Raw genomic sequence first — 27,527 nt, 5'->3', positions numbered from 1 at the left:
GTAAAGCAATTAATCTGTTGGAAATCTGTGGGTGACTGCACCTCTGTAACTACCAGACTCCTTCTGGTGCTACCTCTTACTGTATGCTCTTTCTGCTGCATTCTGTAGAGTGTTTGGACATTTCAGCCACCGCTCCGAGTGGCAGCTAGTGAAAGTAGACTACAAGTCCATTTTTGATCGGAGATGTGCAGAAGAGGACTACAGACCTTGGCAACTCCACAGCCAGGTAAGAAGCAAGGAGGCTGGGATCTGACCTGAAGTAGCTAATGATCCTGCAGTTAAAAATCAGCATGATCCGATGTCTTTTCCTGTTACGTTAGTGTGTCAGATTGTCCCTTACTGGATGGGTCTGTTTTGTTACATAGGCATGCTGGCTTCAGATTGCACTCTGTGAGCCCCGAAGGATGAACAGCTGCCTATTGGGTTTCATTCTCCATGCAGGCAATTAGCTCAGACTTATCCAGAGCTGAGGAATGCAACAACAGCAGAGGCACTGCTGCTGAAAGAGGCCTGAACTCCTTCAGTCCTACATCTCCCATCCAATTTCCCCATTCTTACCTCCTTTCTCTTCCTCCGTCCTTCTGTGTCCTCAGAGCCAGTGTCTTAAGACCATTCTAATTGCTTTCACACTTGTTTCCCCAAATCCCTGCCCTCTTAGCTTCATTTCTCGCTCACTTGGTTTCATCCTTGTTCTGTCTCTCTCAGCATTGGTATTTCTGCTGTGGGAGCCAGGCATTTAGTATTCCTTAGTCCGTTGGGCCCCCATGCCCTGTCCCTTGCATCCTGGACGCAGCTCCTGCATCACACCAGGAGCCATTGCTTAAGTGCCCAGCAAGGTAACGTGCTCTGCGCAGTGCCTGCGCCTGCCTTGGGGCACTTTCCCAGCTCTGCCAAGTTTGACACAACAGCCTGCATTAGATCAGAATAAAATATGGCCCAAATTCTGTGGTTATATAAGCACCACAGACTCCACTGAAGTCTAAAGCAAAACCACCCATTTATATCATCAAAAGTTGTCTTTCTGTATATGTCTTGCTGGGCAAGAATTTAATAATCAATGTGAAATGAAAGTAGCTTGACTCAGACTAGCTGCTCACACAAGGCACAATTCCACGCTGATAATACCAGTTATGATGAAGTTCCTTAGATGTTGAAAACTAGTACAGTTTCCTTGAAATTCAAGGAGGCACAGCATTTTACACCAGTTGCCATTCAGGCCCTTCTGTTTCATGGGCAAATCAAAGCCATGAAAAGTTTCTCTTCCTACAGCAATTTTAACAGCATAAAAGCTAACAAGGGAGACCCCACCATATTTTGTTCTTTACCTTCTTGTGTTTGCATAAGCAAAAATGCCAAGGATTTTGCAGTATATCTTTGAGGATGTTGGCTTTGGAGCTGGAAGAACTATTTTTAGGAAGGCTGCTGTAGACTCTTGCCTTTTGATTTGCTTTACACTGAGATTACAAGACTGAACCTTGTTCCCTTGATAAAAATATTTAACAAGGTGCTGAAGATAGGTTTGAAAATACAATGAAATTTTATCATACACACAACAAGTGAAACCCTGTGAAACCTGAACTCGTAGCCTATGGAAAGTATTTACATATTACTAGTTCCCACTGAACAAAAATATTGCCAGAGAGATCAGACCAAAGAAGTAGACATGCTCTGTGGCTCAGATTGCAGAGAGATCAGACTGTGTTTTCAGTTACTGTGAAACCTAATCTATAAATGAGAAATAGGCCTGAATCAATTGCTCATTGGCTTTGGAACAAATTCAGAACTGAGTCAGATACAGAAGTAACCTCAGATCATTTCTTCGTGTGTATTGGAAAAGCTGTTTCAGTTTCAGTGAAAGCTTCAGTAGCTTTAATTAGCTTCAGTGTACTGACATGGCATTTGACTTCCCATCCTCTTCCCTTGAGTCACATTTCCCATTGCACAGGCTTGGAAATATTGAGTGATACAAATAGCCTGGTGGGTGTCAGAGAAAGATATGTTTTGATTTTTTTTCCAGGGAGAGGCTTGCATCATGGGAGCAAAAAGGGTCTACAGGAAGCGCAAGTCAGAGAAGAAATGCATGCAAGGAAAGTATGCTGCGGCCATGACCTCGGAGCCATGCGTGTGCACAGAGGCAGACTTTGACTGGTGAGCAACGGGCACAAGAATTGTGTGTTCTCTACCATGCTGATGCAGAGCTTACTAGACAGACTGTAGGCTTGCAGAGAGTAGATATTCACAAAGACGTAAGTGGCTAAATAGGTTGCTCCCTAGTCGTACAGGTATGTCAAAAGTAAGGTGGAGTAGATATCTGCAGTCTGCTTAAGGCTCCCATGAAATTGATGCTCAACAGACCATTTTCCAGGTGACATCTGAACTCTGTGCAGCATTAAGGTAAAAGGCCCATTTAGCACATCTAACCTCAGCAGTGACCAGAGGTGGCTGTGAAAGTAGTGTGTAAGTCATGTATAGTGTGCGGAAAAAATAAAATAAATTCCTCATACTTGCACGCATATATGTAAATATGTGTAAAAGTAAATATATGTATATGCAAAATAGGTCTTCAGCTTCTGGAAATTGAGTATCTAGGGAATTTCTGGGTGATTTATTATATCTGGATCAGCATGTTTGATAGTATCTAACAGACGCTGCCTTCATGATTTGGGTTAATGTCCTCCTGAAGCCTTCTCTCCTCTGCTGTATGCTATAGAAAATAGAATCCATTGGTGTGTTATGAATGGCGTGATAAAATGCTCAGCTTCTGGTATCATTTCAAGGTTCCTGCTGGCTCACAGCAATTTGCACAAAAAAGGCAGGGAACCACATTACTGAAATATCTCTATCACGTGTTTTCTCCGAGTCTGAGACAGTCCTGAGTGTCCCAGAAAAGAGAAATGGTGGCTCTCTGGCAGGGCTGATAATCCCCCTTTGTACCTCACCCAGCTAGATCTATGCTATATTATTAATTAAACCCAGAAGCTGTAACATGTTCCCTGAAGAGGTTCATCTCATAAATATTTTGTTTCTAGCTGTAGGAGTTCACTCCAGGACCATGGAAATTTACAGCATTTCCCTTCTCACCCTCACATAACTGTATTTATATTGATTTTTCTATATAAAATCACAGAATCACAGGAGGCTTTTGCATGTGTCATAAAAAGTAAATCTTCTTGCATCAAATTATAAAAATTATGAGCATATTTGGGCACTGATTCTCTGAATACCAGAGAGTATCATCTTCCAGTGAGTTCTTTGTTAGGGAGAAGATGCCTCAGTTCTGTGTGTAGTTCATCATGTAGGTGCCCAAAGGTCCTGGATTTCAGCTGTTTAACATATCTCTGGTAATGTAAAAATGATAGCAGCCAACTAGAAAAATACACAAGTAGGAAGGAAATTCCCAGAAGATTTTGACTTTCCTGCAGAGCGTGCAGTACAAAGCTGTGCTAAACTCATGCCCAGGCTCAAGAAAATAACTGATAGGATTGACTCACAGTCAATCAGTGGTTAAACTCCTGACGCTTGTAAGGGGCACGCACTCATGAAATGCTTCAGATAAAAATATGCTTTCCTTCCAGAACTTCTCTCTGTCTGAGAATGAGTGATTTTATTTCATTAAAATTGATTGTGTAGTTTGCTACTACAAAAGTTTGTTGCTAGATGCAGAACAAATGCACCGCGGTGATATTTGCTGGGGGAAACATGCTTTTATTTCTTTTATGTTTACTTCGAGGAAACTTTCTCCTGAAGGTCTGCTGGATTGTGAGAGAATCTCTAAGAGAATGCTTGGATAGTTGGGGATGTACAACAGACATTCACAGTTCACGCGCTCCAACAAGACCCCTTAAATCTGTTGGAAGAAGCAGAATTACGACTTTTCAAAAGTCATGTTAAAAGTAGCCTGAGGAAAATGCCCCTAAAAATAGTGCAGGTCTCTGTGCTGAGCTGACTGATAGAAAGCCTTCCTGACCTAAGAGGGCCTTGCTCCTTCTGATGGAATCACTTTTGGTTTAGAGCAGACAGTCGTGATCCTCTCCAATTCTCTCTGAGCTCTTGTTATTCCTAAAGTCTCAGATCTGGATTTTTACTTTATCTACTTCAGCTTCCGTCCCCACTGACTCTGAGGACAAAAGACAGAAACATTGCTTTAAGCATCCAGTTCAGAAAAATTTACCAGCAATATTCATCACTTATTTGTCTATTTAATACAGGCAGGAGCATAGTTTTACATAGATTTGCCAGAGAAGGACAGAAAAGCCACAGGGAATGGAAGACAGAGGTTTCTTAAAGAAGAAGAAAAGAGATGGCAAGAGAAAAGCAATTCTGATGGCTTAACTGAATTTCTCAGCCCAGTTTTATTGTGCTGAGAAAGGCAAAGCTGCTGCTGCGTTGTAGCGTTCAGTGCCTGCCTTGTTGAACTCTGCGCTAGGCTTCACTGCCGGTGCACCCTGCAGAAGCTGGTCCAAAGAGGCATTTGGAGGAAAACCGTTGAATGAATTCTTGCTGTGGAAGGATGTCCTCCTTGGGGTCCTTCCTGCTAAAGGAAGCAGCACTTTCATCATCCTCAATCATGATATTTCAGCAGTGTTTTGAATTCCCTATTTCTCGACTTTGCTGGGCAGGGCTATTAATTGAAGGAGATTGAAAGGGACATGTATCCCCCAGGCAGGGAGAAGCCCCGTAGCTGACGGGGCTGTGCGTGATTTTGCAACCTTCAAATAAACTTGGCAGCTTTTTAGATTAGCATCAGTGGCTGCAGGACCCAGACTTGTATATAGAACTACAGAAGACAACAACCCCTGCTCCAATCAGAGTAGGACTTGCTTTGCTATTTAAACACTGAATTTGAATGGAGAAAATTTTATTATCTAAGCTTGTCAGAGCTTGGAGTAAAAAAAAATGTATATATGTGGTCAGGTAAAGTGCAAAAAAAAAAAAAAGCATTATTGCTGTTAATCCTATGAGTGCTTTTTTTATCAGTTCAGGGGGAAAAAAGCCAGTTATAAAAGACATAAAGATTTTATAATGTTTTTTTCTCCTGGTAATATCATAGAACTCCAGGATCTTTTCAAATCTGCATTCAGCCCATGGTAGTTCTTTCTCAGAGAAAAGGGCATGTTTGTTTATTGTTTTACACAACAGCAAAACTGAGTGGCATTAAAAATGGCTGTAGTTTCTCTAGCCCTCTGACAGCAGACATCTCTTACCGCGGGCCGGTGCAGAGCCCGCTCGGTGCCGGGGCTGCGGGTGGCAGCCAGAGGGCAATGGCGCTTCAGCGATGGGCACGAGTAGGAGCCAGCAGAAGCCCTCGGCAAATCTGTCCTAGCAACGGCCTGGAAACCAGCGTGTCCTTCTTCATTTAATTGATTTGGGTAAACGGATGATACCGTTACTTGTGTGTTATTAAAGCATTAATTTAGCTGGTTTCCTTACACTGTGTTCCTTCCTGCCGTTTGAGCATTATTACGGCAATATCTCTCGAGCAGGAGCACCTCCTAGACACAGATGGAAATCTTCGGTGGTGTTCATCCTTCAGCTACCTGTCTCCCAGGTCCTTTAATAGAAACTTTGAGTTAAGTGTCTCGCTGTCAGTCCTTTCTCTGAACCCGCTGTCATTAATACTGAGGGCTGCTTCTACCAGTATTCCCATATCTCATACCTTGGTGGGAAGTATGAGCCTGTTGATTCTGGTGCTGGTGTCTTTGGATAGCCAGAGAGGCACAAAGGAGCCTTCGTGCAATTAAGGATCAGGCCTATTTGTTTCACTGATGATATCAGCAAGGATATGGTTACTCTTTTTTTATTGTCTGGCACTTAAGTTATAGAGCTGCGTGCTAGGTTTAGTTCTTATGCTGAAACGTCAGAGTCCTGTGTCACAAGAAACGGTCCTGACAAACGGCAGGGAGGTGCATACTGAATGTGATTAGACTCTGTTGGCTTGCTTTGTTACCACTCGTCAGTTCAGATGATCGTGCGGGTGCCAGTTCTGAAAGACACATAGTTTTGCACCCTTAGGTTAACTAACTTTGATTTATCATTGAGGTAGGCTAGGTTAGCTAACAAACAGCAATTTTGAATGAATTTTTACTTCAATTTGAATGCTTGTGGAAAATACAGATTCATTACGCAGTGTCTGCATCGCTGCATCTTTAGTGGCCTAGACATCTAGGAGGGGTTAGACTAGACGAGCTTTAAAGGTCCCTTCTAGCCCAAACTATGCTATGATTCTATGACCTACCAGGCATAGATTTACTGGAAACATTTTGGGGATTTTAGGTTCCCCATTAAGATAAGCTGGTATAACTTGACTCCAAATATGGTGATACAATCATAATCATATGCCTTCATAGATCCATAACTCAAACTGCAGCTGAATCCATCCTTCTGTGCGATAAATCCCGCGTCATATCCTGCAGAACTGGGAAACAAGCACATCTCCCTTTTAACACAAATCTACACTTGCATTATATTTCCATATTAGACAATGGTATTACATGCATAAAAAGGTGGTAAGACTTCCACAGCTGTGGCCACAGTCATTTTTTTCCATGAAGGCTTTTGGAAACTGCAGAACAAAGGTGACTATAATCACAGATACCTCAATTCCACCCCATTTAATGTCTGAAAAGTTTGCAAAGCACAGCATACAAAACCACAAGTAGCATTTTCAGTTTGGCATAGTTGACCTTAAGGTGAAGCTGTTAGTGTTAAGGAAGTCCTGTGGTTAAGTGTTAAGTCATCTCTTGATTTTTTGAAGGTATGAACATGGCAATTGCTCATATGACTTAATTGGTTATTTCTGTGTCTAAATACAGTGGGATTTTAATAATTTCATGTGGATTTACAGTTCTTCCATAACAGTTTCTGTCAGGTTTGTATTCAAGCTACAAAGGAATTTCTTTTACTTTGATTTTTTACCTGTGCTGCAAATAATCTTAGATAAGGGGATTTACCACTAGCTTTGAGCAGGGATACAGAACTTCTGGAATGAATTCATATCTGTCTCTAATTACAGAAAGAGACTTGTAATCCTAGTTGACTAAGACAAACAAGATTCTAGCTTAAACCAGTAAAATTGGCCAGGGTAAAACCATGATCAGTGAGAGCCACAAGATAGGCTGCTTCATACTGATAAAATAATCCCTGCTGGTGAATGCTCCACTCTTTTTTGATAGGTGAATTACCTACTTCACCTGACTTCTTTTCAGGCAGGCTCAAAATACCATCAATATATGCAAATTCCAATTCCCGGTTACCAGGCAATGACTCGGCTAGCTGATTGCAGACTAAAGCTGATGCCTTCCCTGTCTCCAGATTTTGCTATACTGGCTTGTGCCATGGCAATCCAATTGATGCTAATGCTTGTTGATTGCTACAAAGCCTGTTGTGCCAAATTGTAGGCAGCAATTTGTTGTCAGCATCAGTGTTCTGCATGCACCAGCCTGTAGCCAAGGAATTCATTAGATTCCAAGACTGTGGAGGTGAATGGGTGGCTGGTGCATCTGTAAAGAGATATGGAACAGCAATTCATGTCATTTACTGGGATGATATTTCTGTAGGGCCTTAATGAGGCAGACGATTTGCAAGCCTGAAAACAACACTGTGAAACTTCTGTGCTTAGAACTATTTCTGCTGTGGAAAATCCTAGGTCTTCATTGTCTTGAGTTTGAGAAATACGATCCAAGTATAGTCATACTTAGTTAAGTCAAGCTTGCTTTGTCCAGATGTGCAGGTACTAAAGGGAACCAAAATTATAAAGTGAGTCTAGATATGTGTGTAGTGAGAAATTCCAGACTGATACTACTGCATCAAATTGGACTGTGGGTACTGATCCCCTCTGAGGCAGATTTCACTGTATTGTTTTGTTTTGTTTTCACCTAACTGTTTACAGAACATTGTGTGTGTACAGTGTTACAGATTTTTAATTAAAGTGACACATGATAACTTAGGAATATAGTGCTGCAGAGTGTTGAAAAATGAATAACAAAAATACAGGAGTCCCACTTGTACGTAAATATTTGTTTTCTCTAAGCAAATCAGAATGGTGTTCTTCATCATAATGTGTATTCTGCAGATAGTGTTCTTATTCCAACAAGGATGATTAGAGAAGCACATGGAAGTGGGAGTATAGGCTGGCTGATGCTTCCAAAGCAATAAAGCAACATTCAGTCACTAGCATATGAGTAAATAGATTGATGAAAATTCAATCAAAAAAACTGAGGAAAAGACCATTTAGGTCATCTACTTCATTGCTGTTTCCTAGAGTATGTTCTCGGTTACTTGTGGTAGATATCCCAAGGACTACAGGTGCCAAAATACTCCTTTGGAACAGTCGTGCAGTCTAATAGATGTTTAGGAGTTTTCGCAAGTGATATGCTGCTTTAATTTTCTTTTGCTTAATGTCATCTTTTTAATTTCTCCTTTTTTAGATTGCCTCAAAACAATTATTTTTTTGATTCAGAAGGAATAATTGCTGTCAGGAGTAAAAAGCAGTGACAAAATTCTTCTCAGTGTCCCGCTTTTGAAAACAAGTATAAGAAATTTAACAAAAATAAGTTGCAAAATATTACCTCCTTTTTTTCTTTTTCTGATATCTTAGATCCATACCAGGTTTTTTAAAATTGTTTAACAGTGATTTATTAAATTTTTGTTTTAAGCCATCATGCTTTGGTCCAGAAAGAAAAAGGCATTAGAAAAAAGTCTTCATAATGTTAAATATTCTTGTTGTTGTTAATATTAGTCTACAAATATCACCTGATAGAGGTGAGGCTGCTGCAACTCTGTGTCTCCCAACCCAGGCAGTTACAAGGTTGAGCATTTGTTCTGCATAGGCACGCATATGCATATACGCACAGTACATATATGCATATGTACGTGGCTGGCGACACAGATTAGAACAAGAAGAAAACACAGCACTCACACAAACACCAGTTGCCTCATCCTGTTTCCTCCTGTGGTTGATCAAGATGAAATCCCATTTGGGGAAAATATGTGCACTGCAAACATACACATAATATTGATCCCACCAGTAAGTGGTCTTAGACAACCAGGTCTGTCCAGTGTCTGGTCCCTGGATGCATTGTCTCCCCAGTTGCTGACAACTGGACATCTCCAGTTGCCTCATGCATAGACGTACACACACATAACAGGTCTCACAAGCAGGTCCAGACCTATATGACTTTACAGCAGTAGCCATTCACTCAGACCTAATGACCTCTTCAATAACTTCTCTTCAATAACTAATTCATGAACCTAGTATCCAGCCTAGACTTATGACACCAGCACCTAGCTCCCAGGTCTTTTATCCTGCTCACTGGGTAGTCTGGCTTGGTGCTCGCCTGCACAGTATGCACGCACTCCAGTCATTCCAGTTGCTGGCATTGCAGGCACATGGACCTGTGTGACCCATGGTCTGAGTCCAGTTGCTGAGACTTAGACCACTACATGCACACGCACACAGAACAGATAGGCCCTCACCCAGGAAAGTAGAAATGGAGATTCCAGATGCTCTTCCCTGGCGTGGCAAAAGGAGCCCTGTACCCCTGTGTGCAGTAACTTCACTCAGTAGTCTGCAAAGTGGTCTGGGGAGAGCCTGTCCCATTGACGATCTGGCAGGTCTAACCCCGGCCATGAACTGATGGCTCTCCTGTGACAGCCCTGGGAGGAGCTGGGACAGGGGCTCCACTGACTCTGACCAGGTTATTAAGGTTCCTCTGCCTAGTGTTTTCCCTCTCTGCTTCTTTACATATACGAAAATGAGCCCTTTATCACATAACCTAATGCTGCCCTAATCCTCTTTTCTTAGAATAACAGGCTACTTGATACCAAGACATTAAAGATAATAAGCAAAAAATGTGCTTTGCAAAGAAGTGCCATTTTAAGATCAAGGTTCATATTGTAACTGGAATATTGGAATAGTTTGTGGACTCTGTATAGTGATTCTTAGAAATGGCATCCCATTAACTTCTCCATTATAGGCTATGGAGAAAGCTTAGTAAAAGGAATAAGAATGGTTTTCCAACCAAGCAGTCCTCATTACTCAAAGGCTGAAGAGTAAAACCACATGTGAACGGAATACTGATTCAAGAGGTTTTTTGTTTGTTTATTTATTCCACAATAACAATTTTTATAAAGTCTTTGTTTACCTGGAATCAAAACTAATTTGAACTGTTTATTTTTAGTGGAACCAAAGCCATAGCTAAACCAAAATTATGTCAAAAGATTACAGCTTGACTCATTGTTTCTAACATATAATTTCTGGAGGCATTTCCTCTTCCAAACAAAAATAGAATTGAAGATCGCAGACTTCTTTTCCATTACCAAATACACTGTTAATGCCTTCAATCAAAAGCTCTCCACGGGCTGTAAATCTTCCTTTACAGCTCATGGGATATAGTTTCCAAATACAATTAACTGTTTAGCCTTTCAGTTTTCTAAGATATGACTGAGACAGCAGTGAATGAACTTAGCTTAGATATCTGGCTTTTATTATATTTGAGTCTAGATTTGAACCTGAGAAGCACTGTTAGATAACGGAGGGAGAACAGATAGTGCAATAGCTCATGAACTACCTGGTCTGGTTCTGCTTGTTTATACCGGGACATATGTAAGGTAACCTGAACACCCCCAAATAAGATAAAGCAGGCTGAAGAATCTGTTGCTATATCAATAAAAAACCAGAAATCCTGGTAAACAGATTAAGAAAAATCAGAACTTGTATCAACAGTAGAAAGCAGGACCTAATACCTGTATTTTTTTTTCTTTTTTTGTGTAACTGTTTATTTTAATGTTAAAACAGTGATTATGGATACGAACGTCACAGCAATGGGCAGTGTTTACCTGCATTTTGGTATAACCCATCTTCCTTGTCAAAAGATTGTAGCCTTGGACAGAGTTATCTCAACAGCACTGGGTAAGTGTCACACCAGACTTAATTTAGCTAGGCAACCCGTATGGACTTTAACCCAATGACGACCACAGATTGCATATACTATAGGTGTCTCAAAGCCAGTTGAAGCCCTGGGGCCCTCTTCTTCACTGAGTTTGTTAGGGTGCACAGTCTGGCGCTCCAGATCTCCATCATGTATGGTCCAGACATTTTGCTGAAAAATGACGCCTTAAAGAAACTTGGGGGGAAAACTATAAGACAAAGGCCAAATCATTAAAGTCTCTGAAAAGACTCCTCTTAAAATTGTATGGGATCAGGTGAGGCAGAAATGATGGAAAACAAATTAGAGGAAAGTGATGAAACTTATGTGTATGTGAACAGAAGTAACAGATGGACAGCTAGCCTGAATGCTGATTATTCTTTGGCCCTCTTGGATGTCAGTGGAAGACATAGTTTAAGTTAAGATCCTGACCTCAAACTTAATTTCTGATGCAACTGATTAAATCAAACAGAGGAACCCAAGCTGTGTTTTGGCACTGTGTACACTCAAACATAGGCAGAATTTGCTTTTTTCTTCAACTCTCTAATTTTTGTAGCTATTGGGAGTTGCATCTTTAGAGAGAGTTGCCTCACAACTGATGAGAAGTGGAGAGCATGTGAGAAAAGCTATGCATGTGAGAAAAGCTATGCCTAACTAGAATAATTGAATACAACTCCATACTGTATGTGTATATCATTTATTTATAACTTTATAGTTATTTAATATGTAACGTGTAACAGAGATCATCATATAATTTTATGTTTTAGGCAGTTTATGAATATGTGGTATGTAGGTGTGCCATGCAGGAAAATATTACATGCCAATAACAACAGTATTAACTACCTGTATGTTAGGCACATGAGGAATGCTTAGCTGAGACAAATGCTAAAATACATTTGGGAATCTGTTTTCTTCCAGTTGCCTTAGTCTAAAGAAACCTCAAAAATGTCTCCCTGTTCCCATTTAACCCTGTTACGCTCCCTGACAGCAGCTTCCACAGATTTCTCTTTTCCTTTGCAGATACCGGAAAGTTGTTTCTAATAACTGCACGGATGGTGTGAGGGAACGGTACACAGCAAAACCACAGCAATGTCCTGGCAAAGCGCCCCAGGGCCTTCGCATAATCACATCTGATGGCAAACTGACAGCTGAGCAAGGACACAATGTCTCTTTCCTGGTGCAGCTGGAAGAGGTAGGCTCTATTTTTATGTTGCATCCCAGGCCCCATGGGGGTGTCTGATTCTGATTCATGTCAGACAAAATTTGCAAATTGCTGAAGAGGTGAACCAAGTGAGTTGGGGATAGAGTCAGCTCCATGCTGTAGCAGAGGTGGAGTTTGCTCTAAAATGTAATGGATGATGTATGGAGATGCAGTATTGCAGTGCAGAGGGCAATAGTTGGGAGAAATTGACAAAAACTCGGAACTGGTTTGGTTTGGGAATTCCTCAGTAGAACTGGAGAGTGCAGGTTTGAATCCTGATCCCCACCTTTAATTGTGCTTTGACTTCTTGCTGTGTTTGAAACTGAATTTCCATTTTTATTTGACACTGACTTTCAACCAAACATGGCCTAAAGTAGATGTATAGATCTGTCCCCATTGCACAAGTTGATACATAATGTTTAGGCGTTTATGGATGAAATCTCAAGATGTCATCATCAGCATTAAGTCTCAAATTGATTGCAAATGTGAAGCTGATTCAGACTCTGATCAAAGCTTGTGTTTTTGTTACATCTGTAACTTAACTTGGTATTTCACTGTTCTGCTCCCTCCGTTTCTGAATCCTTAGAAAAAAATGTTTCAAATCTTGTTGGCTGTTTCTTCTTCTTAGCACTTCTTTCTCTACATTTAATTCTAGGCTCCCAAATAATAAAATTCACAAAGTAACTATTTTCTCTTTTTCTCTAATCCAGTTTGATTTCTTTACACTTCAACCCTTCTTCCTGTGTAGCTGGCCAATAAATCCTAAACCAGCTATGCTTTTACACTAGGACACAATGTGTATCCCTTTACGGCTGAGACCATTTGTGGAAATTACCTCTGATCCTCTCTGTAATAAAAGTCATCTGTAGTGAGGAAAGAGAAATGAGGATGACCTCTGTAGCAAAGTTTTTTAGGAGGTGTGTTGGGGTTTTTACATCTCCATTGTTGATGCTTTCCGCAGCAACCAGATGTTCTGATTTGTAAAGGCAATAACATATAATAAACCATATCTAACCTGAAGCAATTGTTTGACCTGAATGTTCATTTTCTCCAAAATGTGGTCACTTTATTTCAGTAGTGACAGTGATACAATGTTGCTACTGTAGATGCTGTCATAAGAGTATAAACATGTAATTTCATCAGGATAAATTATCGACTTCTGTACTTAAGGATGAAGAATAAAAAGCCCAAAACAAAATTCAAAGTCTTCATGCTTTTAGAATAAGTTTAAAAAAAAAAAATCAAGAAAGGTGTTGTTATAGACCCAAAAAAAAGTGTTCATTTCATCGCCTTTCTATTCTCAGCAAAGTTTTAAAACAGATTGAGAGAAGGAGATGGGTAGTCTGAGAAGTCAGTCACAAAACTATCAAAGAATTATGCCAATAGTCAGAGGGAGAGACAATCACCCACGGTGTGGGAAACTCAGGACAAAAGTCCTGCTCTTCCTTCTCCAGGCATTTAAATTCACATATCCTGTAAGAATGCCCTGACCACTTTATTATACAGGAGTCTTGTGTGAATTGTGCTGTCTTTTCTGTTGATTCTGATCTTTTTTGATAACCCTGCTTCAGTATTCACCAGAGTCTGAAAGCAACAGCTTCTCCATTAGGAGATGGAGCCTTTCTCATGCTGTGTATCAGGGACTATGTAAAGTATGTTTTGATAAGTGAATCTGAGTCTGCAGTATATCTGAGAAGGAAGAGGTTAGGAATTGCTCTGAGGGCTGCAGCAGTATTGATCAGCCTCCAGCCTTTCTGATTATTCTCCTTGCTAGATGAATCTTGACCTCCTGCTCTTAGATTTGTCAATATAAAGACTTCACAGAGCAACCAACAAAACTTCTGAGTAAATTTGACCCAATCTAACAGTGACTTTGGGCTGATGTTGCGGCAAAAAGAATAGTCAATAAAGAAGAAAATTTGCCCAGCTATATGCAAGCTATAGTAGAACAAGTTTTGATTATAGCAGCATAATTGTATGTACACTAAAGCATTTACCAAAGCAACTGTTTCAGTAACAAAGATCACACCACTCACTAGAACAGTTAGAAAACCCAGCAGAACAACCACCCTTCTATAGACTAGATACTGGTTTCACAGAATAACTGAGGTTGGATCTCTGGAGACTGTTCAGTCCAACCCCACTTCTCAAAGGGAAGTTTCTTTCCCTTGCAAACAAGACAGAGGTATCACAAAACAAGAACTTGCCATTTTCTGTTTAGTTCTACCCTGCACAGGTATACAGGATAATACAATCCAGGATGTTCACCATCCACAAAATCTGTGCCACTCCCATTTTTGTTGAAGAGAAGGCATCAGGCAAGTTAAAAAAAGGCTGGATATGCCTGTGTATGCACGTGCAGTTTTTCCCAACATCATATGGAGAAAGTTGTCCTATTTAACCCTTGCTCCCTGGAGGGGTGGCCAATATTTTTAAGTGCTTCACCCTGGTGGAAACTCTTCCTTTAGCTTATGCCAGTCAGAGTTGTTATCTTTTAGGCTGTAAAAAAGCAGTGGCTTTTGCTTGTGTTGTAGTCCCTATGCATCTTAACATCTCTTGTATCCCTCTGAGAGAATTTGTTTGAAACCTAAGATCTGCAGAGCTGTTCCATACACCACAGCCTGCCAGCTCTGTCTTTTGATGCCTATATTCCACTTGACCTGCATGAAAAAAAAAAAAAAGATAAGAAGCTGGTGAGCAAAGGTACAAGAGTTTGTTTGATATTTGTACTCCTGTTACTGTTCTAGGGCTTTCTGCTCCAGCTAAGGACCCACCTGGGTCTGAAAAGAAGAACGAACTGCAGAGGCAGGCTCACTGGAGGCCCTGAAAAGTCACTGCATCTCTGTAGTGGAGGGGTTTGCTAAGAGGGGAGGGAGAGGGAAATGGTGTCAGTAAAAAAGTGTTTTCATTCAGGTGAGGGGCAGGAACCACAGTGCAGGGGTTTCTTGTAGAGCCTGCTTGTGCCTGTGGTGATGCTGAGGGCCGGGACTGTGTCATTCTGACAATGACACAATGCCAGTAAAAGATGCCTGAAGACAAAAATGAAGACAAGACATTCAGAAGTGTTCTGATGTTGAAGAAGACACAAAAGGGAAACAATCGCTGAAAACAGTGCAAGTGAAGAGGGACCAGGTGCCAAAATCAGCAGTGCATAGAGCATTGCTGATTTCTGAGAGCTGGGGCTCTGGCCCAGTTTCTCTAACCCTGACTCACATGAAATTTTCCTGTGAAGCGTTTATGTCTGGCAGCATATAAATATCATTAGGAGCAAAACCAACCAACAAATCATAGTTAAATGACCTGAATATAAGAATACTTTCCAAAGTGGTCTAAATTTCCTGTCAGCTTTTAGAATTTCTGTATGACTTCTTAAAAACTGTTGCAAAGTCACCTTGCACTTAATATCTTTGGTTCTGTTATTGGAAAGGTTTGTCCAGGTTAGTTCTCTGGGTATAATAATGATATTTTTACTGTGTGACAACAGCCAGGAAGCATCAATATTTCCTTTTATATTAGCATATGTCCCATTGTACGAAACATTATGGAAGTGGTTAATAAGCAGAGCACCACACTTAATGCTGGTAATTTTGCTCTTTAATTTCCATCGAGCTAGGCAGAATAACAACAGCATCTGTGTCACTAAATAGCAGTACAGGAGAAAACTAGTTCTGCTTAAAAGCAAATTTTTCCAATGCCTCAAAATGCTGCCGGTTTAAAGGGTAGTGCTTTGTCCTGGCCTAGGCTGTATGCACAGACCCATAGCTGCCGTTTTTCACACTGCAGCATTTGACAGCATATTTGTTTCCTGACTTAAACAGCCTAAATCCTTACTTTATTTTTGCACAGCAACAAAAGAACCCAAAGCCAAAAATTACAAAGCCATTTTTCTTACTGAAGTTCTTCAACCCAATGTCCCTGACATGTTTTGCTGCTCTGTTGTAGAAAATAGAGGAATTTTATTAAGTGGGTGTTGTTTCTGTGTACCTTCCTCATCACACAGTCATGTAGGTCTCTTGCCTGTCACAAACCAAATGGTTATTTGTCCGTTCGAGTTATTTGTATGAACATCAGAAGCTTTTGCTTGCTGTAGTGCTTCAGCAGAGACACTGAATGCTGCAGCCTCCAGAGCAACGCTATTCAACACAATGGCTTTCAAACTCGTTTCATCTGATTGCTCATACATCTTTGCTGAGGAAATGGACAGTAAAGACATTCAGGGCAGAAAGGTTCAGGGCTTTGGCTGTTTCATTACAGATAATTCACAGAAAAACTGCCTCCTCTAATTTATTCTTTATCTTGAGAAAATGACAGCCGAAAGTCTTTGACATTCCAGGCCTGCCTCAGTTCTCACTTGACGAAGTCACTCCACTTGGAGTAGATTTTTGCTTGCTTTTGACTACTTGCTGCTGCTGTATGATGTCTGGATTAGACTAATGTGTGGGGAAAGCTCATCTGTTCCTGCAGTTCAGGCCACAGGCTAGAATTTGGGCAATCTGAACTCATTCCTGAACCACACTCTGAGCTCTTTCTGCGTGACCTTGAGTGAGAAACTTAACCTTTCTGAGTTTTTTTATTCCCTTATTTGAACAAAGAGCTTTGCTTTCTCCCTGATGCCCTCCGTGCCTTTCATTTTTGTGCTGAATGCTCAGAAGGCTATCATGTGTATATACAAACGAAGCCCTGAATTTCCTGAAGACCACTATGGTTTTCTGTAATGACAATGTTAATAAACGCCTGTACAAGGTACAGTGTGTCTCAGGAACATTTAATGAGCTTGGGGACTCCACTTGGGGGACAATACCATTAGCATTTCCCACCTCAGCACTGTCGTTCTGTGCAGTTCAGAATTCAGCTCAGCTGAAGTCTCTGGAGTTGAGCTCAGAATTAGGATTGTTCTGATTGTTGAGGTACTCAAATTAAAGATGCAAAGCATAGTCTGCATTTTTTTGTGGTATCCTACTGTGTTCCCTCTTTTGACATCACAAGTTAGTAACGATTACAAAAATACAAAACCTTCACCCAAACTTTAAACGCACATGCTGAATCACGGCTGTTTATCTTACTAGCACCACCTCATTCCTGTTAATAACACACAGACAGAAGGTCAGTACATCCCCTCCCCCATATCACTGTCATCTGAATTATAATTGCATTTTCTGTGTTACCGATGATGACAAACTGGTTGAGAGATATCCTGAAATCCTGAAATCCATGAGCCTTTCATGCATTTTTAAATTCACTGCTGAAATTCCATGAAAATGTATGATAGTTGACCTCGCCTTCATTATGACACACAGCATTACAGTCACACAAGTTGAATTATTCTGCATAATCCTGAGAGGCTGTACTTATTGATGCCTGTGGAGCACAGAAGATCTAGTTCTATAGAAAAGGCTCATAGCTGAGTCGAGCTGGCACAGCTGGCAGTCAGGATGAATGATTTGATTAGTACAATTAACTATTTTGGAGTAGAAAAAGAAGCACACGTGAAAAGTATCAAGATATTTGCTCTGATAAAAGACAAATTTCTGTTCAGTTTCTGATTTTAAAAAGTTAAGAGCATCTCTCTGAAAGCAGGAATTTGCACAGGAAAGCACGTTTTTCAGTACTTGATCAAGTTGGTCTTGCATGTCTGTTTAAGATTAAACATATGCCTTAAACAGACCTAGACTAAAGGTATCCCATGCGTGATATTCAGTTCCAACAGAAATATCTTTGATGGATGTTTCCTGATGGTGATGTGAAAATACCAAAGAAGGAAGCGGGTTAATCTGAAGAAAGCACAAAACGTTAATCCATGAAGACAATCCAACAAGAGCAGTGTCTGTCTCTTGCAAAGGATAATTAAGTCAGTGCATAACTGAAGACTTAAAAATTAAATCTGAAACATGGGTACCAAAATTAAAAACCTTGAACTGCGTTGCATTGTTTTAATACTTTCATTTAGATACAAATACTGAAAGTCAATAAGGAAAATTCATTATTACTACCTTCTGGGCAAGATTCAGATGGAGTGTTTGAGAGAGAATTGTGCTAGGTGGGTCTCACATACACCAAAAATACTGAGAGCTGCATGATGTAATCAAAATGTAAAAATATTGTTGCAAACTGTATGGACTGTTTCTTGATATACCCTGAGGCAGGAAGCTTCACAGGTTTTTGGAGGCATCCAGGTCTTGTGTATGCCCTAGACTTATTCTTTTGACAAGATACAGGAAAAACATGCATTTGGCTTGGCAGGGTGACGAAGGGAAGGAGAGAAGGGAATCTTTTGTGTATGCTTGGAAACCCCTGGAAGTTTAATGAAAAAGTCGTATAGAAAACAGTAAATTTCTGATTTACATTTTAGTAACAAATGTTGTATAGGTAAAAAGTATAATATAGGGCCTTGTGAAACTTGGGTTTTAGTTCCCAGGGCTTCTTTTCAGGCTAAAATGAGTACTCATGTGCTTAAAGTTCAGCGTATGCTGAAGTCTTTGGCCGCACTAAAGCTTTTATCAAGATTGCAGTGTGCTTCTTCAGGTTATATCCAAGCTTGTGCATATTGCATATACCTAGTTCAAGGTAAAAAACATCCATCAAAAGTACTTCATTTTTTTCAGCTATTGTAATTGGTTGCTGACTAGCTTAGTGTGTTCAAAATATAGGACCTGAATGCAGAGATATCACCACAAAGAGCCAGCCTGGCAAATCTCTGCCTTAATGCTGAAGAGCACTGGCGTTAAAAACCTCCTGCAATGAAGTCCAAAGAGGCTGCCCAAAGGCAGCTCGGTGCTGGTCGCATTCAAGTACTTTGCTGTGGCTGTAGAAGTAATGCTGAGACTTTTGTGTCTACCTTAATTGGGCTGGAAACTTCAGAAAATCACGATCATGTGGTATTGGTCTTGTCAAAAATGACAAGGAGGACCTGGAGGTTTTTGCAAGATGTATCTATATGCATCAAATTGTTGCAAAACAAAACTTCTTTTGGCAAAACAGGCACTTGCAAGTGGCTCTGGAGAGCTGCCTGAGACACAGAGGGCTGGGGTTGATGTAGATCAGGTGTGGGCTGTGTGGGAAATGTTTCAATTTTTGCTCACCTGCTTTCTCTTCCTGTCTTACTCTGCCTGTGCTCTTACCTGGCACGGATAAAACATTAGAACACGTCAAAACACAGTCTCTTGTTTTTCCTGAATTTTTTCTCTCCCTTTCTAAGCTAGAATTTTAAATGTCAGCTTTTCAAAATGTGGCATTTTCAGAGAAGTGTTATAGCCTGGATCTTACAGAACGGAAAATGTATTTCCAGTTCAAAGGGTTTTAAAACAAAACAGGAAAGGCCAAGACAAATGACAAAAACTGGGGAAACAGCAGCTGAATCTCGTCTCCAATTAGATTTTCAGATGTCTCTGTCAGCATCTTTTCTCCCTAGGGAATTTGGAAGAAAAATTGAAATCTAAATCTTGCATGCCTTAGAAATGGCTGCCTTCCCTGGCAGCACCTGTAGACACCATGTGTTTCATGGCTATGAAGGAAATGAAGACGAGAAAAAACGCTCATTAGAGCACAAATTTTGACACTTGCAGAAACAGGGCTTTTCTAAAATGCTGTCAACCTTTTCATCTTCCGCTGCTAACTCAAACATGCAGAGGAATATACCTTGATCTGAAATATACTTCAACTGCATGACCTCAAATATACTCAGAGATGATAAAGCCAGCAGGGTGACTATGGTGGTGCAGTTTTAACCACACAAACAACTTTTGTCCCAGCAGTATGGCTTTACTGAAAAATATTTGAAGACATAATCTCCTTTTTTAGTAACAAAAGATGATGAAAGCCCTAGTGATGATAGCCTAGAGGAATTGGGAGATCATCTAAGGGTCCTTCAGAGATCTTTGTCCAAGGCCAGCACCATGCATGAGAGAATATATTCTCCTTCTAAAACAGATTCAGAGCTGAGGAGCTCAGATATGCTCACCTCCGTGGGGGCGTATCCCATTTGATGCCTTCTGTTGGCATGGTCAAACACTCAAGAGTGCCCAAACCATTGAATCCTGTTTGAAACCGCACATCTTTCTCTCCACTGACTACTGAGCAAGTTGATGAAATGACCACTTTTCCTCAGGTAACGTCAGACCTTGTAACTATCCTCTGGTAGATCTAGGTGACCCCACTGATCCAGTCTCTCAAAAGAAAAGCAGAGTCTATTCCAACCCTTTCTCTTTTCTGTCACCACAGGGAGACCTCCAGAGATCCCTCATTCAGGTGGATTTTGGAGACGGCATTGCTGTGTCATATGCCAATCTCAGCTCAACAGAAGACGGGATCAAGCACATCTACCAGAACGTGGGCATATTCCGAGTAACCGTGCTAGTGGAAAACAGCCTGGGTTCTGACAATGCTGTCCTCTACCTGCATGTAACGTGTACGTATGTTCATACTTGTTGTTAGCTTCTGTCCTTCTTTAAAAAATTATTGCTTGTCCTCAGAGATGACGTTTGGGGCTTTATGAGAGTTTGTCTGTCCTCCATCAGAGAACTCCAGACTGAGAGGAGCCACAGGCAATAGAGACATTTGCTTTTTAAACCACATTCCACCTCTAATTTTGCATAGTCTAATTTGTAATACCTCAAAGGAGCGTCCAGCCCTTTCTGAAATGCACCTTCATTAGCATGTTTACACTTACAGAAAAACAAAGACATCCAGGATCTTTAATCATTTTTAAAAGTCTTGACTTTTGCTTTGCACCTGTGTTTTACCCTCTAATGAAATTCAACCTGGAAATACAACCTAATGAAATACAATTCTGGAATGGAAACCAGTGTGTTTCTGTCTTTCTGTTGTCATAGGAACCAAAATCTTGGTGTTAAAGAGTATTACAAGAAAAAATATTATCTTCACATTGCTCTTCTGCTGTTCTTTTCAACCTTTTTATACTTCAGCTGTCTCTGGTTTGCAGCTGAAATGTATCTCAAGTCCCTGCATAAAACAAGCAATGTGTTCTTTCATATTTATTCTAGCACATGGTTATGAACCCAAAGGGGCAATTTATTATTGAAATTTTGTAACATCCTTAATGGGTTTTGTTTGGGACCCTTGTTTTCTTTATAGGGGGGGTAGGGGGGGGGAATTTTTGTTGATTATTTATGTTTTCCACTGTGTGCCAGATTCAATGAAAAAAAGGAAATTCCAAACCCCAAAGTTATGCTTACAGAAATACCACTTATCCTCTACCAAACTAACTCCATATATTGTCTAGATATTTTAGCACATTCCGTATACTTTAAATCTAGTTTTGGAGTTAGTTCGTACAGCATCAAAACAGCTGCCTCTTCGGGGGAAGAGGGCAGCTCTTTAATGGTGCATCGTCGTGTCACCAGATGGGAGCAGTAGGAGGTATAGCTGTGGGAGATCGGAGGTTTATGAGGGCGCACTTGAGAAGCAGCAGTAAATATCTCCCTGAGTGCCTCTCTTCCGAAAGACCTTCAGTTCACGATCATAGAGTACCATTTATGATTCCCTAACCCAACAGATCCTAGTCTGTGGCAAACTTTTGTGTCACGTAATCTTTCAGCAGCACAACGTGTTTGAAAAACTCATAATATCTTGCAAAAATCACTATACTCATAAATTAGCTTATTGTGAAGCCTGGGGTTTTGATTTGAGGGCTTTGTCTAGATCACTTCTCCTCTGAGGCACTGGTGAATTAAGGTAAATTCTCATCTTTTAGACAGCTACTGATTTTTTTTTTTTAGTTAAGTATCATTTTAAGTGGGGTAGAGGAAAGGACCTCTCCTCTGAATAGACATTTATACACGTTTGTGTAATTTCTTCAGTTCTGGAGTCACATTTTAGTTTGCCTCCCTGACTGTGCTTGGGTAACTATCAGGGGAGCTGATGCGGGCTCTGAATTCAGAAATCCCCCTTCCACTGCTGCTAGCTATGAAAGTCAGCTCAACAGAAGCCGCATCTTTCTTTTTCCTTTTTTACTCTTTGTAAAGGTCATTGGAAACAAATGGAGAAGTGTTTTGGTGGTTGATATTTCGTAGGAGCTTCTGACAGCCTTGTGTGAGCAGGGTTTGTAATTGTTCGCTGTTTGACAAGAGCCGATTCCACAGGGACCGTTGCACACCCTGAGTCTGGCTGCAAAGTAATGAGGCCATGCGAAGCAACAACTGCTTTCTAATGCAACAACCACAAGACAGGAGGAGAAGGCAGGTGCCCACCCTTCACTCTCACTCATAATGGCTTTCTAGTTTATAGCAGTTTTACTCCGTTTTCTTGAGACGTTGAAAGCTTAACAACCATTTTGATTGTTTAAGCACTACAAGAAATAAACTATATTCAGGTATGTTTGTGTGACTTAGCAGCTGATAGCGTATGTTTCTGTGCTGTGCATAGGTAGTGCCAGCACGGGACTTAAGTACTGTGCGATCATTATTTGTGCCTGCCCCCTGGAGGCGTGATGGCTCTAAGGAATATGTCCCACCTTTCTCTACATGACAAGAATTAAGGATGTCTGGGCAGGTTGCAGACCGAGCATGGTGCCACTCAGGCTAGCAGCAGATTTGCTGAGGACGAAGATGTACAGTAAATCCAGTCCCCTTCAGAGCCTAACACCCAGATCCACAAAAGCTTCTAGATCCTATTTAAATACTTGCATTGCCACTCAGCTCTTTGCTGAGTATTCTGCTTGAGGTGTATGAGTTGGGACTTTGGGGAGTTTTGTAAAAATATCTGTTATTATAATAGACACACGCACACCGTATTGCCAAGATCCGTAGAAAAGCAGTGCACAGCCTAAACGTCCAGAGACTTTTAGGAAGGGCTACTAACTGGGTGACCCCTTGTTACAGATTGATAGATGAATGTGTGCAGCCAGATTTGGACCCTTCAACATCCTTCGCTACCCGTGGCCAGCAGCCTTGCTGAGCGGAAAACTGCAGGCACGGAACCACGGTGCTTGCGATCTCAAAGATGAGAGTGAAGTTTCCGTCCTGTGCCCTCTCTTCCTGCCGCAGCCGTGGGGCCAGCGCGCAGTAGCAGTGCCTTCGCTGCAGTTGGTCCAGACATCCAGAAATGCAGGCTATTGTGAGACAGGAGCATTTTAGGGTGGATGGACAGTAAATTGTATATAAACTACTTCTCCAGCCAACAGGTTGTCTCTGAACTGTCCTGACAGGTCTAAATTTTCCTCTGCAAAGTGAGTTACACATTTGGCTGAATGCTTCAGAATAACATCACCTGTCCAAATGAACCTTTTGAGAAGCTTCTCCCTTTCTATTATCTGGGACTTGTACACAGTTTTCTCCTTGGACAGATGAAGATCTGTAGTCTCCATGGCCCCGCATGAAGCTCAGAAATGAATTCTTTTGAATTATCTTCAAATTTACCTGGGACTAAGTAGTCTCCTACCAAGCTGAAGGCCTATCCAGAGGGAGCTATCCCCATCTGCTGGCCAGATAACAGTTCAGCATTTCAGCCACTTTGACCCGTCAGTTATTTGCACAGAAATACGAAGGCAGAATTGACTTGCTTGAGCTATTCTTTCCTGGCCACCATGTGGTGGAGGTCCGAGGAGGTGCTGGGCGCTCTCTGCAGTGCAGGATCATCGGAGATGTACTCAGAGCAGTTGTGCAGTTGTGTTGGAGTGTATAAGACTTTATATGGGCTCCATTGTCACTGCTGTCACCGCATCCAGGGTTTGGAAATTTATTTCTTCAGAGGGCTGTTGCTGACATGGGGCATTTGGCAAACATCGCAAAGGATACCCAAGCTGCAAAATGTTTACCCTGGGAAGCTGCTGTTTCTCAGGTCTCGGGGTCTTGCTGAGAGCAGGCACAGCCCAGTCACAGAAATGTGTCTGAGCAGGAGAATACCATTAAAATCAAAAAGGTGAAGCTCTGGCTTCTCATGAGTTTTCAAGAAGAGCGGTGACTGCTGATTATAAAAGAAAAAATGAGCCATTGTCTGGTCTATAGCAGACTTTGGTTAGTCTGATCATGGATAGCACTTAATTGGGCTGCATCAGGTTAAGCAGCAGCTGTGTCTACAACCCAGAGAAAGCTGCATTTCAGACCAAGTCGGGAACACTGGTCCTTGTTTATGCTGGCATTGTTTGTAGAGTCTGATTTGGGCAAAGTTTTCTGCATGTGTCTCTCTCTGCCTCTCTGCCTGTGTGCTGTGTAGGGGTACAGTTTGCTTGCTCAAAACGTGCGGTGTTCCTTTAGGTTGAAAAGCAAGGTGTAAGTGTTGATGTGGTCATAAATTATGTCCTGAAATACGTAGAATCCTCTAGCAATGTATCTCAAATCCAGATGGACAATGGAATCGATCCTCCCAGGCTGTCATCTCTGCTTCTCATCACTGGGAAGCTTGCAGATGTTGGACACATAGATGTGGCCTTAATTTCTTTAAGAAACCCATGTCCACATGTCACCTGGGGTTTCTTTCTTTTTCCTTCTCTGTCACTCTCAGTACAATTGCTTTGTTCTCGATGTAAATAGTCAGAACACATTTTAAAAAATTATCTACAGAACAAGATGTAACAACAAAGGCCCATCTGTCTCCGTAAGATGGGAAATGTGTAACCCTGGGCATAATGTCACGTGTCGAATGAATTATGTTCTGTTTATACTAAAGAAATTAACGAGTTTATTGAGGAAAAGAACGAAGTCTAAGGTAATATTAAAATGAAGGCACTTGGTTAATAGCTGCCTTCAGACAGAATTTCAGCTGATATAAATAGATACACCACTGCTGAAGTTCACAAAATCATAGCAGTTTGCATCAGCAGAGCTGCTTCATGTCCACTGAAGCCATTTGTCCTACACATTCTTATGTCTTCCCAGTGAAAGCCGTATTCACGCAATAGGGCTCTGCTCCTATTTTTTAAGTTGTATATAACATCCCTGAGTATATGACATTCATTCAGTAGAATCTAAGTTTTTCAGCTCCAGGTACAGGGGTAGCTGCTGTTCTATGAGGAAGAGATTTAAGCTTGCCTCTCTAGAAATGGCACGAAGCCAAAACATTAACTGTCATGCCCCACAATGATTTGGAGAGGACTCCTCTCCCCTAAACCAATGGACATCCCCTTAGTTCCTTTCTCCCCCATGTTGACATTTCAGAGGGAGGGAAGACTCACCTGCTGCTTCTGTCTCTACAGGCCCCTTGGAACACATTCACTTATCTCTACCATTTGTCACCACAAAGAACAAGGAGGTCAATGCCACCGCAGTACTGTGGCCAAGCCAAGTTGGAACACTTACTTACATCTGGTGGTTTGGGAACAACACGGAGGTTTGTATTCCCTATGGATAGAGATCAAAACAATACCAGAGGAGCGCTCTCACTGAGGAAGGAGGGAGGGAGGGAAAGGGATCTGAGAATGCTTCTAAATAGTCACTCAGGAAAATTGTAAGCCAGAGACCAATAGACTGTGGTCAATGGTTCTTTGATGTACCAGTGCTGATGTGTAAGAACTGCTTTGTCTTTGTTCCTGTGACTTAGCTATAGGGTTTATTGCTGTTCCATGCAAATTGCCAATAGCTTTCTCACTGCCTTTACATCCAACATGGACGTAGCGAACCAAAATCCAGAAGAGTTTCTAGTGTGTTCCCACCCACCCCACCCCAGTTAACAACAACAACAACAACAAAAGCTTGGGGTTTTTTTGTTGTTTTTTTTAGGAAACTAACCTTGCAAACTAAAGCTGTTTTTACATCTAGAACTGACTTTACATAGCCCTAGAGTTTAAACCTCATTTCTCTGGTGACTAACAAGGGAAGGACTGCCATCAGTTCTGTGCCTCCCTTTAAATACGCTGAGCCCCGACACCCTATGTTAAACCACATGTGCAAGAAGACCTTATTATCATGTGCTGCCGGTGGATAAAATGGTTCCCAACAACCTCCCTGCCTCTGGGCTGTGCTCAGATATGAGAACAGCATGCGCCACATTCTGTTGCCTCTATGCTTGCAGTGTTGGTAAATCTGCACAGGCATTGTAACTGTTATTTTACATACCTTTGTGGCTGTAGTACTCAGAGACCCTAATTAGTCTCTGAGGGGAGAGATTCTCATGAATTTTGTAGAGCCAAGGGGGACATTCAACCACAGATGGTTACCTTCTGTATAATGCAGGTCAGAGGGTTTCATCGGTACTTTCTGCTTTATTTAACTGTTTGTGGTTAAGGCAGAACCTGACTTTTTGTTGGTGTTGTGTTGCATTAATGATTTCCCTCAGATAATGGAAAATTCACTGCTTCTCTTTCTTACCTTCTTCCCCAACTGTTTCACCACAGATAATTATCCTGAGCGTTAAATGCATGCACTGCATTTGTAGTCTGAATTCATCTAGCTTCGTTTTCAAGCTGTTGGATTTTGCTGTGCCTTTGTGTGTAGATTAAAGAACTCTGTACTATCAGAAATCATCTCCCCCTAGAGGTACTTAAAGGCTGTGATTGTCACCTTTTAACCTTCCCTCTGATCTGCTAAGCTCCTAAGTGATCAGAGTTGGTCTAACTCTGTTCTCATTGAAGTGAGAGTTTTACTACAGACTACAATGGGAACAGAGTTTGACTTCATACTGGGTGCTTTGAAGATCTCACCCAGATTTCATTAATAAATGAAAACAGAAGTTAGGGCAGAGACTGCTGAAAGGGGGACACAACTGACTGATAAATTAGTTTGCACAGCGAAGCAGGCTGAGGGGATCTGGGTCCTCTCTAAACACCATCACTTTCCAAAAATAGTGTCTCCATGTCTAAGGATAACGTGCGAGAAGTGAGAAATCTTAATTTGCCTCCTCATTCTTTCACAACCTCCTTGAGCGACCTTAAACAAACTACTGACAGCTAGACGTGGGAAACGAGTGTGACACCTGAGCAAGCGAGTCTTGTGGGCCCTTATATTAGGATCTGGACCTCTCTGGGGAGTGCAGCAAAGATGGGCACTTTAACATGGAGTCCAGAACAGCCAGCATGCTAAGTGGGAAGCAAATACTGAGGTCTTAGAACTTGGCTCCTTTGGAAATTATGGTACCTTATTTTGAGCTTCAGGAGGACATCCCCATTTGGATCCCTGGGCCCTCTCCAGAAAACAGGCTTCCAAGTAACAGGACGCTTTCTGTGTCTTAAGTTTCCAAGCTGGAACTGACTCCCCAAACCATCCCAATAGGCTAGAGCACCAAACTAATTTTTGCTTTTCATTTCCAGCCAAATTAATTAAATTTCTCCTTTTCTAATGTATTTGCAGCCACTGATCACATTGGAAGGGAGCATCACATTCACATTTTCTGTGGAAGGGATGAACACCATCACAGTTCAGGTCTCGGCAGGAAACACCATTCTTCAGGATACAAAGACTATTGCTGTGTATGGTGAGCTCTTCCTCCTTTGTTTCATGTAGAATTCTCCATAG

General features: G+C 41.3%; 1 protein-coding gene across 3 annotated transcripts in view; it reads left to right on the top strand.

Annotated features, from left to right (window-relative positions):
- Nucleotides 1-27,527, top strand: part of LOC104336537 (VPS10 domain-containing receptor SorCS1) — a 311,179-nt gene that overhangs the window by 261,595 nt on the left and 22,057 nt on the right. For all 3 annotated transcript variants that reach the window (XM_075423698.1, XM_075423700.1, XM_075423699.1), the window contains exons 15-21: nt 109-226; nt 2,018-2,148; nt 10,796-10,909; nt 11,946-12,117; nt 20,344-20,530; nt 25,274-25,407; nt 27,363-27,486. In XM_075423698.1, the coding sequence (XP_075279813.1) occupies nt 109-226; nt 2,018-2,148; nt 10,796-10,909; nt 11,946-12,117; nt 20,344-20,530; nt 25,274-25,407; nt 27,363-27,486 (980 nt within the window). The remainder of the gene's footprint in view (nt 1-108; nt 227-2,017; nt 2,149-10,795; nt 10,910-11,945; nt 12,118-20,343; nt 20,531-25,273; nt 25,408-27,362; nt 27,487-27,527) is intronic.

Source organism: Opisthocomus hoazin, chromosome 6 (assembly GCF_030867145.1).
Source record: "Opisthocomus hoazin isolate bOpiHoa1 chromosome 6, bOpiHoa1.hap1, whole genome shotgun sequence".
NCBI lineage: Eukaryota > Metazoa > Chordata > Aves > Opisthocomiformes > Opisthocomidae > Opisthocomus > Opisthocomus hoazin.
Note: the sequence above shows the minus strand (reverse complement) of the source record. Positions and strands in the feature narration are given on the sequence as shown.